At 34.9% G+C, this 16,907-nt stretch overlaps 1 protein-coding gene across 5 annotated transcripts in view; it reads right to left on the reverse strand.

Annotated features, from left to right (window-relative positions):
• C2H8orf34 (chromosome 2 C8orf34 homolog) overlaps positions 1-16,907 on the reverse strand; it is a 191,392-nt gene that overhangs the window by 48,294 nt on the left and 126,191 nt on the right. For all 5 annotated transcript variants that reach the window (XM_064507424.1, XM_026115237.2, XM_064507425.1 and 2 more), the window contains 2 exons: positions 12,675-12,748; positions 3,137-3,257 (listed from right to left, as the gene is read on the reverse strand). In XM_064507424.1, coding sequence (XP_064363494.1) covers positions 3,137-3,257; positions 12,675-12,748 — 195 coding nt within the window. The remainder of the gene's footprint in view (positions 1-3,136; positions 3,258-12,674; positions 12,749-16,907) is intronic.

Consider the following 16,907-nt stretch of genomic DNA (forward strand, 5'->3'; position numbering starts at 1 on the left):
TTGCTGCTGGTAAATCTTGAAATGTAGTTATTGTTTTTAGCACAAAGTTAAGAAGGTTTCCAATTGGCAATTTAATCTAACTAAAAACTGACCTCACAAAATCAGCTAGTTATTTTCATTTTGAAATAATTATGTCTTTAAGTACTTTTCCATTATGCTTTTAGAAAAAATCAATACACATCACTTTGGAACTTATAAGATGCCTGGTTCAAATCCAGGGGCGAATAAATGATAATGTGAGTTACCCAATTTAAACCAAATGAGGAATATGTTCTTCTAAAGATTCTATTTAGCCCGTGTCTCTGCAAAATTACAGACCTCTAACTTCTCCATGGTGCTTCAGTATGCTAAAAAATTATCTGAATATCTAATGATTTAATATGAACTCAATGAACATTTTATTTTGGCTCATGTTTCTGAATTTCATATAGTAATTGAGTCTGCAGATAAACAAACTGTTTGAATAATTTCTCCACATATAATTAACATGTTCTCATAATTGTTCACTTTTATTTAGCACACATTCTCTGTTTGATTTTACTTCAATATCAGATTTTCAACTAAGAAAAACAAAAAAGCAAATCTCCAGTCTTACAGTGTTATCAGATGTACAGCAAATACCAGAAGTGAATTATGACTTAGGATTTTTTAAATACCTTGTCAATGCCATTTAAGGAAAACAAACCACAGACAAAAGAGCAACACAAAGGCGTTTTCTTGCTTATCAGAAATATCAGAATAAGAATATGATTCATAATACATTTAGAAAATGATTATGCATTCAGAAGTTCATCTTGTAATAAAATATATTCCAGAAGCATGCAATTACTGAAGAATGAGTACTACAAACCATATTGGCAAGTTGCTGGAATTAACTACCAACAAAAAATAATTCTGTACTTTTGTGTGCTATAAAGTAGTCACAGTAACATAAGAGACTGGATCTCAAACAAAAGCATTATTGAGTAATATGCAGAGAAGGAAAAGAAAACTGGTTACTTCAAAATCTGAGTCGGTAAAAATACTGCTTTCAGATACTGGGGTGTTGAGTCACTTGCTGACAGTTGGTGTTAATGCCCCATTTAGCCTCAGGCACCTACCTGTACCTATGTTTCATCCAGCACATAGTCCATAAAAGAAAGGCACGCTCCTTAAGAAGGCATTTAGGAGCATCTGATATAGAGGACTACTTCTCATCATTATACAGGTAGCCCAAATCCTAATTTAGGCATATAAGTGATTGCCTAATATTGAATAGAATTAATAGGTTTCATTGCATTTAATAGAAGAACTGAGAAGAAGATTTGCTCATATCAGAGACACTAAAACTTTGCAAATGTACAATGAAACAGATAAGGCTAAACAAGAGCACGCCATTATTATCTGAGGTCCTTTGAGTTGATGCTTCATGGAAATTAGGTAATGCTTGTCTGTCAGGGGAAAAATTGTCTAAAGTAGCAGTGGCATCATAATAGGAACTCAATTAATTAATTAATAGGAATAAGAAAATCTAATACCTAATGATTGGACCATTTTCTTGTGAAGGTCTCAGGTAGAAAAAAATTACAGTGTGGTAAAACAGCTGAATCCCAAATATAGTGTAAGTGAAACAACAGGCTTAAAGCCAACTGACAACAACAGTACTGATATGACAGAGAAGACCTTGCAGGTCATACAAAGGCACACTGAATCTCAGACTAAGAGAATCTCAGAGACTAAGAGAATCTTAGCTTATGGTTAATTGTTGAGTATTTAAAATTCCATGTTGTGTTGAATATGGTAGTTGTTATTGTCAGCTTTGTCTAGGGACATCTAAGGAACTGCACATTTAAGAGCATCTGGTATAACCATGCAAGAAGCAGCAGTAAGGACACAAACCAAGGTAATGAGAACTTCACCAGATCCCTGCTGAGTGCCCCTCAATGGCAGGGGCCCATGCTGTTCTCAGGTCCCTGCTGTGCCCCCAGACTCCTGACAATCATAGCTCAGTGTGCTGGTCTCCTGGCTCCACATGCCTCATTGGGTAATTAGATGTTCCCACGAGCTTCAGCTAGCAGAGAGCACACATGGATTTTCAGCCTAGTTCTGCAGCGGTACACTTCTAATAGCTACAGTGACTTGAACCTGTCACAAAAATTCTTGTTCCATTCCAAGTGAAAACCTTTCCTAAATGCTCGTGCTTCCCTCATTGCACTTACAGCTTTGTCTTTCACCCCGACTTCAGCTGCAATAGACCCTAGACAGAACTACAACAGCTGTACAGCTCCCAAGGCTTTCTGACCAATATCATTGGTGGAATAAATGACCAAAGTCTTTTAGAAAATGCCACTGAAAGTGTTATCTGCCTCACTCTATGACTGATTTGAAAGAAGGGTAAGGTAAATTTCATTTCTCCCTCCACCTTACATACACACTGTGTTCCAGTTCTGCATTACTTTTCCTAGATTTGGCCCATGAAAAGTAGCTTTATATACGGTCACCATGATATGACAAATAGCATACAATATAGGCCTACCATGCTATAGGTCTGTGTCATGCCATATACCTAAAGCTGAAGACAAGAAAATACTGATTACAAAGAACAACAAAATGCAAACCAGGATCCTCATTATCTTTTTTAAAAGTCCTGAAAGATATTTTCATTAAAAATACATTGGGTGTTTTTTTTTAGAAACAGTTGCCCTGTCAGAGATGTTGCAGAAGTTTCACTGCACACAAGTTAACAGACTTCGCTCAGGCAGAACTCTCATGACTGAGGTGGGCTCTTCCTGCAAAGCAATGCTTTCTAAAGGTCCACTGCAGGCTTTGGGGGAGACTAGTTAACTGCAGGTGAAGCATCAGTAACTCCTTATTGCATAAGTCTTAAAAAAATGTGTAAAATAAACATGTAATTAAGTTGTCAGGCTACGGGACATTTAACACAGCTTAATTACTGTATTTACTGTAATTACACTATAGTTTAAAATATTGTTATCTACAAAAACAATCATTGAATGTTGTTTCTCTTCAATGAAGAAAGAGAGAAGTTTAAAATTTTTATATGTTTTCATCAGCTTCTCAGATTGATCATCATCTCCTTTGTCTAAAATATTGACACAGCTAGTTGGGTGAGCTAGGCATTTGCTGTCATACATACCAGCTAGGTGTTTTTCCATGGTCTGAAGTTCTTTTGCTGCTAAGGAGTCCTTTAAGAGTTTCTGTCTTGGGGAACCTCCAGTTCTGACACCCATGGCATCCAGGGTCCAAACTGGCTGAGACTTACACAAATAAAAAGAAAGAGGAAGATATCTAAGTGTACTTTTACATTTGTATGTAAAATGATAAAAAAATAGTGGAGTAAGATGCAGTTCTCATTTAGAAAAGTTAATCTGGTGTTTTTTAAGTAGAATTAATATATAACATTTATATGCAAAAAATTACAAAATACCATTTTAACCTTAAACAACATAAATAGTAGTTGTTAATTAAAATCAACATTTCTAGTCTAAAGTAATTTAAATATGTACCTGCACACAAGCTCTTGCTTCAAGCTGAGGCAACACAACAGGACAAATTATTCAATGATTTACATTCTATGCAGTTACTGTTACTTAGTGGGGTTGCACTTAATTTAAATTACCATAACATTTCGTACAGTATCTCTGCAAAGCAGCACTTCTGGGAATATAATAGAATTTCCTAATCAAAATTGCCACCACAAGAAGTATTCCTTTCAGGAACAGCAACTATATCATAACAGCAATACAGCAGGGATGCTGGCAAACAGACTACCTATCCAATCATCTGACTGTTGAATACTGTGGTATTCAGTTACCTACATTTTCTGGAATCCACTCAACATGCTTTCAAAAAATGCCTTTAAAATACAACACTATGAGGTAAGCTTCTATGTGTTCATTTGAGATAAACAAAACATATGACAAGATGGGTGGCTGTGGATAGCTGCAGCACTTAAATTTTTTTTTGTGGTTGGAATCTCAGACTATAGGGGAAGGTGTATAATTCAAAGGATGAAGAAGGAAATACAGATTTGATAGCCCTTTGCTTACAAACAACTTGCTTTAGCAATAAAACCAACTAAAACATAGTAGTTGCCTTTGTTTTTGGAAAAGTAAGTGTAATTCCTGAGAAGTACACAGTTATACAGAATATACATTTCTAATCTGTTCCAAATAAACAACATCTTGTATGCAACTGATCATTGTGAAGCACAAATTTGTCAAGTATGTTAACGTATACTGTCGATTCATAATTATAAAGCAACATCTATACTGAAAAGCTGCATATTTGTACATAAAAGCCATCATATTTAGCAGCATATTAAATGCTTCATGGATGCTGATATTAACTCACACCATTGTTATTAACTCACATGATTTTTAAAACAGTAATGACATTTCTTGATTTGCCAATTGGCTTTTACAGTAGTTCTGCTTTGGTTAAAGTTACCCATATTAAAACCCAAGTAATTATAAAGGAACAGGTGAATAAAACAGTAAGTTATCCAGAAGTGGAAGTGATCCTACAAATACATTTATTTCAGATGTATCACTAGATCTGATACTTGTTTCCCCAAGAGACTTTGAATATTTGCCACTTCAGTTTGAGATGCAAATTTTATGTCCATGTCAGAAGCAGGCTGGTGGAAGTCACTAAAGAATATTTCCCTGTATTAAATTATTCACATCGCTAAATGTTTGTTTCTAATAGATTATTAGCTACTCAGTGTCTATGCCCAGACAGAAGATTATTTTATTTCATGAGCATTTCCTCTGAAATACATGAAACTAAGCAAGAGATGGAGAAGGGAATAGAGCTTGTAATAAAATTCTGCTATTTTAATTTTTAATCAGTTTTTTTTAAATACTCTTGTCCACAGATTTCTATAGGGGAAACAGGACTTTTTAAATTGGTTTTTATAGTGTATCTTCATAAAGAAAAAAACAGCAAGACTTCAATAATCACTAAAAAATCTTCAAAGTTATAAGAATACAGTCTTTTGAATACACAATTTCATGCATAAATATAATTCTGATGAAATAGGGAATAAAAACTAGTCAGCTGTCTATGGTAATACCTAAAGACCAAAGTCTCTTTTAAAATTCTTATTGTACTATTCATGTTTATCATAAAAGAATTATTATAGATTTTGAACAATCCCTAATAACCCAACCTGCTAAAAATGCAGACTTCCAGTGTAAGTCTGGTGAAAGGGTTTCACTCTCCCTTTCCCAATTTCTGGAGGTAAAATGGAGTTGTTATCCTTTTCATCTCCTCTACTAAGAAACCTCTATTGTTTCTTATCCTGTGTTTTTCCTGTACCTTATTTCCTTTCCTTTATGCACAATAATGTAATACATATATAACTAAGGTGATTGTGTGAGTAAAGGCAACACAGCCTACTGCCTGTAACGGAAACTAAGGTAATTGGACAAAAATGATTCTTTACCTAATGGTAAAAATCACAATATTGCTGTAGAAGTTTATAAAAACATGAATAGATTTATGTTTAGATTAAATCACTTGAAATTAGCAGACTTCAAATCATGAAGATCATCAAACATACGCGGTACCTTTAACACAGATTTTTAAATCTCATGTGAGTTCATGTAAGACACAGATATGCCTGTGTATGAGCACATACAGGCAAATGGAGACATGCACATACATATATATATATGCACATACATATATATATAAAAATACATAAATATTTGTGTCTGTCTTCATCTTGTTTACATACAGCTACAAGGCATATAGAGAATTTGTGTTAGCTACTTGATATATACATTCTTTCTAAGAATAAATATTAATCTTGCACAAGATTTAAAAGAAATACATTCATATATTATCACTCTCTACCATCACACATTGCTACATGTTCACACTCTCTTTCAGATATACAGTTCTAACACCGTGAAATTAATGAGGTTACTCAGGACAATTTTATATCCAGTCTATAACATTTTCTGTGCATTTCTGTGCACAGAAATACCGTAAGTTTATGGTATTTTCCAGACAATAGCATGACAGAAAGCAGAATAATATTCCACTGCTAATTACTGAACATGAGAGATATTTAATATTTGCATTTTAATTTAGTGATAAATTATGTTTATAGCAGTGCCTTATAAATAAACATTTAATTGTTAGAAAAAATGATTATCAGAAAAATTAGAGAAAAGTAAGAATTACACCTGCAGTGCAGCCAATTTTTTGTTCCTTCTCTGAAGCTGGACTTTTCAGGGCTTTAACCAAAACCATTTTGCTTTTTTTTAAGAGGCAGGCTGGGGAAATTTTTTTTTTTTTCTATATCCCTAAATACCAAATACAAAAAATATTTTTTTTAATGTGTGAGTTCATCTAAGTGAATTTTACGTAAACATTGATGGAGGTCCTCAGCATCTCCAGCCTACAACTTATACAACAATCTTATTTCTAAAGAAAAAATACAAGCTGAAAGTAGACAGCAATAACTGAAAAAGAGGATGTTAAGAAGCAAGCTTCGGAAGCATGCCAGTTCAAATGCTCTAGCAAGAAGAAATGAATTTATACATTTCTAGCAGAATTCACTGGAGCCCCTTCCCTCCACTGGATGCCTGAGAATGAACGGCAGCAGCTACATCACTGAAGATATATACCCAGGCTTGCAAGCAATTTATTTAAACCTTCTTCTTCCACTTAACCAAAAGCTATCCTTTGTCTACTGGCCAGGTGTAGCAAAGATAAAACACTGACTTCAGTTAACTCTGACTTGAGAATGTATGGTGATAACAGTAGACAAAGTAGGTGGAAAAATCTAGTATGTATGTATAAAGAATGCATAGAGGTAATGCTTTTCAATACTTGTAATATCTTCCAACCTCCAATTGCTCTTATTGTTCATTAAGCTTTAGAAACAGCCTATTTAAACTAACATAAATTTTATAAATGGCCTATTTATATTAACAAGTTTTTAGATCTTAGTATGAAAATGTTCCCGAAAGACATCCTTGTCTTTTCAAGTTCAGTCTGCAGCACAGTGTTAATTTGATGGCTATACTTCAGAACAGCTTTTACTCCTAGAAAAATAATAAACATACAAATGCCTTGATCTTACCATCAGGCTGAACTGCCATGAGCTGTCATACCTGTGTAAATACCCCCACTGACTCCTGTGCAATGTTTTAGAAAATCTAAGCCCAAGAGGAAGGCCTCCACGTTCCTAACTTATAACAACATCCAGAAATCAAATGCCTGTTAGAAAACAAATTACTCTTTGCTGGTGACCATAAAAAGTATTATTAAAGACTGTGGCCTGTACTTCTATGTCATTTTGGCCTACTTCAGATTCAAACACCCACATATTCACATGCACGTGCATGGGCACATATACATCCTTTTTCAAGTGTAGTTTTGGGAACTCTCTAAACAGAGAGAATCCCCAACTCACAGGAGAAAGTGCTTCTTCATTTTAAAAAGCTTTTAACGCTTAACTGCATAATCATCGTGAAACATGTAAGAAATCACCATGAAAAGGAGAGCAATATTAGTTTCACCTAATATTGCAATTATTTCACAATTAAAATCATTAGTTCCTGATGAGTTGCAAATATATACAATGAATTTTGATTTAACTTTTTCTTCTACATAGTTTTGCTAATCAAGTGCAAATTATGCTGTTAATATTGATGAGATAATACTGTGAGAAAAACCACCATTCTTAATCTTCTATGTACAGTCTACCATTTCTTGGCTAACCAAGCTTAAACACAAAAATTTGCCAGTTTTCTTCAACTAAAAAAGAAAAATTTCCATTTCTTCAGTGATTCATTTGTAAACCTCCCTTCCATGTAATTCTGACCAAGAAGCTGAGGACAATTGCTATTCAAGCAGATGAACTTTTTGTATACTCTTTCAAAAGTTCCTCACACAACAGTCATTTCTCCATAAGGGTTCACCAAATGTTTAATCTTTCAGCTTCCAATGTGGTTAGGCACACAGGGTGAACCAGTCAACTTGTTTTTTTAAAGTACTCTAGAAATAAATAATCCTCCTCAGAGTTCTGTTCAAATTTGGCAGCCATCTCTAATCTCCACCTTCCCCATTAGGGCCTGTTCTATTTGAAATACCATGTAATTGAAATTACAAGCTTTCTGCTTCCCATGGCAGTCAGCCAGCACATTTTACGCTAAACCTACATTAAAAAAAAAAGTGTTAAGCTAGTCTTCTCCATACTACAATTTGGGCTAACTTGTATGTGGGTTTCCTATTTACAGGCAAGAGAGTAGGACGAAATATATGGGCAACTGGGAATCACATTTGTTTCAGCATCTGAAATGTAACCTGAATAGTTTTCTTTTTAATGATTCAGCCCTGTTTTATTTACTGTCATTTGGAGTAATATTTTTGAATTTTTCATGCCAAAGATACCAAAGTCTTAAAACACTGAACCTGAGATGCAAGAACAAGGCACTATTAGATTTTTCTTCTAATTTTTTTTAAAGTTCAGAAAACTCTCTCAATTTATAATTACATTTTAGAAGGTTAAATGTTTCAAAATAAGAGTATTTTTACTCCAGAACACATACGCTGTTCTATCTGAACCAAGAAATTCTGAAGGTTTCCTTGGAAGCACTAACCATAATCTGCATGCAGTGTCTGCCAGCGGGGCTGACGAACTACGCTTCTGCGGGGCCGGGGCCTTTCTGTAAGCAGTCCTGCCATGCACAGAGCCTGCATCTCAACAGGCCAACCGGCCACCATGCCGGGTCTCACAACACTCAGGCAGGCACTCAGATGGACTAATTTTTGCAATATGCAAAATGATATCCACAAAAAGGGTACCGGCAAGTAAGAAGTGAAAAGTATTTTTAACTACTACAGGTGCTCTCCAAAGCAAAAGAGAACTTTAAAGGTAAGAAGTTATTATTTTGCAACTATATATATATGAATTGTATTCATTTTATTACATTTGTTTTATTTAGATTAGGTCTAGATAAAAGAAATTCAAGGTATGTAATTGAAACTATTTGCTTAACTACTTGCAGGAAATTATTCCTGTTTCTCAAAGACCTTGATATTATATTCTTCTATTATATTGTTTTGTTAATGTAGCTACAAAAATTACAATTACTCATTTACAGGGGTGCATTTACTTTTTGATCAGTTGCAAGTGAGTTATACTAATCTAATCTTATTATTACTATTTAAATTTAAGATTAAAGGGCAAAAAATTTCAACTTTGTGTGCCTGAATTTTCAGAGCTAAATCCACTCACTTCCAAAAACAAACTTGCGTTTGAAAACATTTGTATCAGAATATACTAATTTTGTCTGGATATTATATAAATATGACCTTCATAATTCATACTACCTCACAGACACACCACTGCTGTTCCCGATGTGGCGCTGGAGGCTTGAAATGTTTACTGTAATGACTAACCTGCTAATTGCTAAACAGTGGCCCCAATCCAACAAATAATTCATACCTTGAGTTAAATACTCAAGTTTAGGTTTCTTAGAGTGGTTGACTATGCTCAAATTTGTACAACCATTAAGTTACTTCCCACCACTGTTCCCAGAGAGAATAGTGAGAAAAGCTAAGAAAGTCTGTGTGAATTACAATTAAAATTAAATATCACTGAAATATAGCCGCAGTCAGCATAGATCAATAGCAAGGGCTAAAAGCTTAATTTTTCTCAGTGCATGAAGCATCAAATCATTTCAGAAATTTAATTATCCTAAAGGAATTTCTGTATTCATCATAGTAAATCCGTGTGTATATTCTTACTAGGAAAGCAACTGAGAAGTTCCAAAGGCAGTAGCGAAAGCACGATAAAAATATTTAAAGCAAAACACCTCTATAAAACAACTTACTATTATTTTTTCCACAAAGAGCAAAAATTCAAGGCCAATTCATGCAAAAACGCCTTTTGCAGCTGAACAACTTTTTCCCATAATTTCTGTTACACTTGGATTAGATCGGCTTACAAGGATAATTTGCAAAGAAAAATATGTTTTTATGTGCACATGAAAGGCAAGATGAAAGAGTGCAAAGATTTACATGAAGAAAAAAACAATAACCAAGAGTCCTGTTAGGTCCGGATGAAGAAAAAAAGCAAAACTACAGAGTGAAGCCACAGCCACTCAATAAAAGTGCCCAGTGCATGTATCCTGCTTCCTTCTGTTAATAACTGTAAATCCAGTAGCTTCCTCTGATAGTTTACTTTGCTACTTCTACCAGAGTTTCACCTTGCCACCTTATCTTTTCTAGTTTCATTTAAGCATTTTCCTTAAAGGTTGCTGGCCAAATATTTATCAAACTTTTATCTTCAGAAACATAAAGCAAATGAGGGCACTGAGTGCAAGCCACAGCAAAAGTCTCAAGGGAAAAAAAAAGCTCTGCATTTTGCCTAGCTCCTTTGTTATATTAAATTTTTGTCATAAAATGAGCCCTGTAATAAACTAAGACCTCTAAGTAAGTTTTGAATGTTTGTTTCCACTTTGAATACTGGCAAAACACCGGAATTTGGGAAAAGTGCTGACTCCTGTTAATACTTCAAGTTGCTTTCCATTAGCATTACTTATTTATTCAGTAATCACTTTGTTTGGCATTGTGTGATATTGAAAATATAAGATCTAAATGCCCCAATTTTTTTATTTCTATGACTAACCTTATCAAAGCCATGAAAACTCTTAAATCAAAAATAATATAAAATTTCAGTTAATAGAAACTACTTATAGTAGAAGATGTTAAAGCCTGCAGAAAACGTGTGCAGGATGAGGCCCCAAGAGCAGATAAAGATGACGCAGTTGGAGGAATTTAGAGATTCAGAAACCATAATCATTGTCTTGTTTGTTTGTTTACTGAGGATGGATTAATACATGAAAACCTGCAGCCACTAAAAAAAAAAAAGGTAATGATCTTTACTTATGCTCCACATTTTACAACATGTCCTTTCAAGTTTGACATTTGGGCATATTGTGGGAATTACTTCAAGGACAACTCTTACAAAAACCTTTTAAGGAAAAATGAATCTAAAATACTAGCACACCTTCAGACTTAATAACTGATTGAATTGGAATGAAAAAGTTCTGAAAGTTCTTGATTGTACAAATATCACCTCTCTTTGTGAAAAATAAAGTGTAGCAAAAATTCAGTTAAAACAGTTTAAAGGAAAATGTCTAATTACAAAGCTCTTCATACTCTTGAGAAAGAGAAAACATAAACAATGTTACAAGATAATCATAATAATGATAGTAGAAATTACATTGAATCATGTTGTGGATGTAGATGGTACCTATCTGTTCCAAGCAGCAGCATCCAGCTTGCTTTAGTGTCCGCATCACAGATCTTACATGCGGATTTATACATTGAACATTAAAAAAGAACCCTCACAGCTCTTTTTATTTTCTAAAGAAACTCTTGCATCATTTTTGCTGATTTATCCCATGGTTTTCCTCAAAACATCTCTTCTCTGAAGGGAGAGACACTTTTAAAGAAAACTGGTCAAATATACATAAGAGTAGAGAGATATTAATGATAATGACCAGTTTAACTAACAGCAGATTCATATTACTGTGGTGGAATGCAGTATCAGCATTAAAAATGGCAGGTCTTGAATGAGATTAGCCATTTCTAGATATAATATGCCTATCTGAGTTACTGTTAGGATCTAATTTGTCCAGTCATATGAAGTCTACAATGAACATCATATTTATTCTTTGTACTCCTCATCTTATATATAGTTGCAAAGCATGTATAACTGATAAAAATGTATTTTGCATATCAATTCTGAAGTCATTTTACAGAAATATTTCTTTCTATTTTAAAGAATTTGTCAGAATACATTGCAAGAATGCATTTATATCCACAACTTCCATACGCGAAACCAAAATTCTGTCTCTATATTTTATTTGTGAGGACTGAGAAAGAGTAAGTCTCACTGGAAGTCACTAGGGGACCATGGAACAGATCCCTACTTCTTCAGGAGCTCAGATTTCTAACACAATACAATTAGCTCCAAAGTTCCTATTATATCCATTTCTGAAAATTACCTCACTGCTGGTTATACTTTCTTAAAACTGTAGAGATTTCCTTAAACTTCAAAATAAGAAATACTGATGAAAATATTAACAGACATTTCCCTATTTTTTAAAAAAGTTAATCAGAACTTTTAAATAAATACCTCTTGTATATTAGTTCCAAGCAAATGTAACCAAAGGCTAAATTATAGTTGAGATGTTGAAATGTCAAATTTCATAACTAAGAAAGAATTTGAATTATTTTGTTGTTGTCAATTATTAATTATTATTAATTATTAATAATAATGTTGCAAAATTGAAAATTATTAAACTAGCAAAATGTATATTTCACCATTAACAACCATTAGAAAATATACAAACATAATCTAAAATGACTGCACTTTCAATGGAAGATATGCACATAAGTCATTGATAATGCATAGTGTCATGTGAGATAATAACAATAGATTTCAAAATACTATTGTTCGTAGATTGAAAAAATTAAAACTGACATAGAACTGGATATTCAGAAGGGACAGACAAATTAAGGAGGCTTTTTTTTTTTCAGATGACAGTGCTGGCAAGCACAACTTTATGTTTATGCAAAATCCACTTTTTATCACATTATTTTCAAAAATTAGAGGATTATCCATACAGAAAGATACTTACAGGTCCGGCTACTTGAGAGGCACTCTCAAATTCATCAATGTCTTCCATTAATGTTTCAACCCCAGATACTCCAGCTGTTCCAAAGTGGTAGAAGAACAGTAAGTCACTCTAGTTAATAAAGCATAATTAGTCACCTTGAAAATAAAATGCCTGTAAGTTAACTGCTGGGATAGTAGATGTCACTACCATACAAGCACTGCTTTTCAGTTACACTTCGACTGATTTTAATTTATGTCTGGGCTCAAACTCATGAGCCTAATACAATGTGGAACAGTGCGTCTAACACTGCTATAGTGATGAGCAAAGTACCTTCAGCTGCCGAGATGTCTTGAAAGTTGTTTATTATTTTTTACTGTTGAAATTAAATACTGTTTGTCTTTTACACTGTAGAGCTCTTCAGTTCTAATAAAAGCAATTAAACTTAATTTAATTAATTCAGTTAAACCAATTAGAATGTAGTTAAACATTCTTGAAAGAAGCAGTTCTGGTCATTTTAGCAAATATTTAAAAGCCATGCAGGCCATGATTTTTTCCCATGCTGACACAAGTGTAAAACAACATGACTTCATTAGAAATCCAGAATGTCTCTTTAACACATACAGAAAGACTTAACACAGAATTGATGTGCCTATGTCAGAGAAAACAATCTCCAAGTAACACGCTAGATAGTGTCACTGCTTGCCTGGCAGCCTGCTGGCACTCAGATGTTGTTCATAAGCAGTCTAAAAAGTAAGGTGCCCTGATCTTCCTTGAGTTCTGCTGTTATTCAGACACTAGCAGGAGGTCCTTACATTTCCAAAATGACTTGATTTATTAAATATCTCAGACTCTGTTTGGCATAAAGACAGAACTATGCAAAACTGCAGCAGCCATGGTCACCACTTCCATTGCAACTTGAGAAGGAGGAAGAGATGATGATGTTGCCAAGTCGTGAAGGGGTCAGAAACTGGGAGATCTCTTCCTTCTTTTTTTCCTTCCTTCCTTCCCCCCCCCCCTTTTTTTTTAAAGGGACCCTGTATGAAGTCTGTAGTGTTTTCTCCTGCATAAGTCTACATAGGTACTTGCTGAAGATGTAGGTTTTCTGAAACACCTTTCGGAGAGGGCAAGCGGCTCTATAAGTGACTCAGTTACAGCCTGCTGTTGAATGAACCCAGATTTTTGCCACGTCTGGTTCTCACCCCTAATTCCCACCCACTTACTAATTTTTTACTCTAGTCATAAAGTTCCATCTGGAATAGCACTATACATGTTTGATGCAATCCTATCTCCAATGAGCATCCCCAATTTCAAACTCTTCCTCTACATCCAAATGCCTGTTTTGAAGTTCCTACTATATTGGTACTTTAACAGAAAAAACAACTTAGAAGCTATATTTCACAGCCTTTTCAAACATACTAGATAGAAACAAGAGCTGATTAATTACAAATAATAAAAACTAACAACTGTTTGATTCATGCAGATAGGCACTGAACAACTGATGTGAAATTTGCTTAGTAAAATTTATTTAGCACACTAAATGTAATGTATCACAAAACAATCTGCAGACCTCACAACACAACAGAACAGGAAATACCGCATGTACACTGTGCATAGCACCATACAATCTGTCATTTTCAATCCAATTATGTTATTCCAGGTCGAGTTACAAAAGAAACAAATCTTTTCCCACACCTCAGAAATATGTGGAGCTGCATACTATACTGCAAAGTGGCTCACTTTACAAACACCTTTTCTCAGATAAATTGGACAGTGTTTTAGAAGTTTAGAAGTGCTATGCTTTTCCTTTATCCAACATTGAGTTTGCTCCCTAACTAGACACTGTATTTCACATTTCATTCTACAACAATGCACTGACTGCAAAGATCGTAGCTGCAATAGTTTTTTTCACAGTAACATTTGCGTTCTGGCTTATATCATGGCTTTCCCTTGCAGGGTAAGGCACTTAACAGCAAAAGGGATGGAAACAAGTGCTAATGCACAAGTCCATATGGTACTTCTAGGCAACCGGGATTAAATGAACATTATGTTTTTAGTGACAATATTTCATAATATCCAAACTGAAAAAAATACACATCGGTAGATGAACTCTACACTCCTCCACCATCAGAAACAGAGTGGGGGCTGACAGTAGCAGATTCCTATTGGATCAGTCCTGTTGCAGTGTCTATCTTCTGGAAATCATCTCCTCACCCCTTCCCTTCATCTGTCTACACAGAAGAGGAAGAAGGCATTGTGGAAAACATTCAAAGATAGAGTGGCTTAATGGAGGACTGATCCATGAGAGAAATCTGGGAGGCTTGGCATCTACAGTGCAGTCACATTAGTTATTTCTAGTAATCAGAATCAGAAACCTAGCTATTTAATTCTTCACTTAATTATTTTCTGTGAAGATATATGACCCTATAGAAAAGAAAAACAGTTTTGAAAGATTTTGTTTAGGATAGTAGAAAGAAACCGCAGCATTAAAAAGTCTTGTTTTCAGATCTCAAGGCCTGATTCCCCTCTCATTTTTATTACTTAGATCAAACACAACTCTGTTTAATTAGGCAGGATTACACGAGAGAGAAATCAGTGTAGTGGTTAATTAGAAACAGGTCCAGACTGTCAGCAGAGACAGTATAGTGCCTGACATTGCAGATGATCTTTCTACACAAGCTATTGCATTGACTTTATTAGGTGGAATTGCTTCAGTAAGGCTTATTTATAAGGGCTGTTAGATCAGATATGCAGACAATTACTTCTGGACCTAGTGCATCCAAAATCCACAAGAGAGATGTTTCAGGTCTAAGAGTTTAACAATTTGCCCACTAACCCAGGAACAAATCATTATCCAGAGAGAGATGCCTCAACTTTGCTGAGCATCAGCACCCTGCATGCATATTCCTGAACCAATGGTCTGCATCAGCACTTCTCAATGTAGGGTTTTCTCTCTGTAGAATCACTGGTACTGATAAGTAAGAGCAATAAATATATTCAAATAATCCTGGAAAACCCTGGTAAGTGAAACCTGTTGGTCACATGCTTAGAGGATATAACTAAAAATTTAAAACGCAGCATGACTCCTGGCTGTTTAGGCTTTTCTAACAATAGTTTTATTTTACAATCTCATTTATCATCTTCTTCACATAAACATTTTTGGAAATAAATATCAGATATGCAGAAAATAGGTTATATGCTGCATTTATAAGAAAGATTGATAGAGCGGGCAGCTGCCCAAGGTTTGCGTCTGTTTCTAGACTGTGCCTACTTGTAAAAGCCAGCTGTGTTTTTTTAATCAAAATGTATTGCTAGCCAACATTTTAGGAAAAAAATACGTATTTTAAAAGGCAGAACATTTCTGAGAATGCTTCTTGTCAGAAATTTGGCAGTACCTCACTGCTGACCTCAGTATTTCTCCCCTAAGGGCAATGCTATTTTCTAGCTATACGGCTAACAAGTTCACATATATTCACATTCGTGAGATAGATGTAGGTATAACAGTATAACAGTATGAATTTTGTTGCCCCATCAACCTATCAACCTTTCCCTCCCCATATTTTATTTTCCTTTAGGGAAAAGGTGCTCCATTTTCTCTACACCCATATTGACCAGAGAGTATCCAGAAGCATAATAAAGTGATCAAAGTGAAGAGGGCTACAGCAGTCTGTGCTCCATACTTTGTGATCATGATAGAGGCAGCTTTGTTATTACACAGCATCCAGCGCCTCCTGACAGTTTCCTCTTCTTCCATCCTGGTGCCTCTACCCATTAGCAACATTGCAAACCTTCTGCTCCCACTAATCAGAAAAGCCGCCTAGAGTTTCGGAGGGTGGCACAGCAAGGTGGGCATGCTTCTGCTTTAGGAACTAAGGTATGCAGGAAAGGAGTAGAAGGGCAGAGATTTGTTTAAAACAAATTGTTTCAGGAACAGCAGAACTTTTTTTTACAATATCTGTGTCTTACACCTCTACTTTTTATCACTGCAAGAATCTCATGCTCACATATAACAATCTATTCCACACAAGCCACCAGCATCTCTCTTCCTTGGGATTACTCTTGCAACAGAAGAATTTTGCTTTCCTTTCACTGGGCTTACGTGCAGTCACCAATCTGAGTCTCTCTTGCTGCTGATTTTCATCAGACTTGTAAAAACAATACGTTCTGTGATTTTGAGACCTCTATTAATTTTGTTTAAAGTGACAAACAACAGATGAACAGAAAAACAAATTGCATGACTGCATTAAGCGACGTATT

The sequence above is a fragment of the Dromaius novaehollandiae genome, chromosome 2 (genome assembly GCF_036370855.1).
Source record: "Dromaius novaehollandiae isolate bDroNov1 chromosome 2, bDroNov1.hap1, whole genome shotgun sequence".
Lineage (NCBI taxonomy): Eukaryota > Metazoa > Chordata > Aves > Casuariiformes > Dromaiidae > Dromaius > Dromaius novaehollandiae.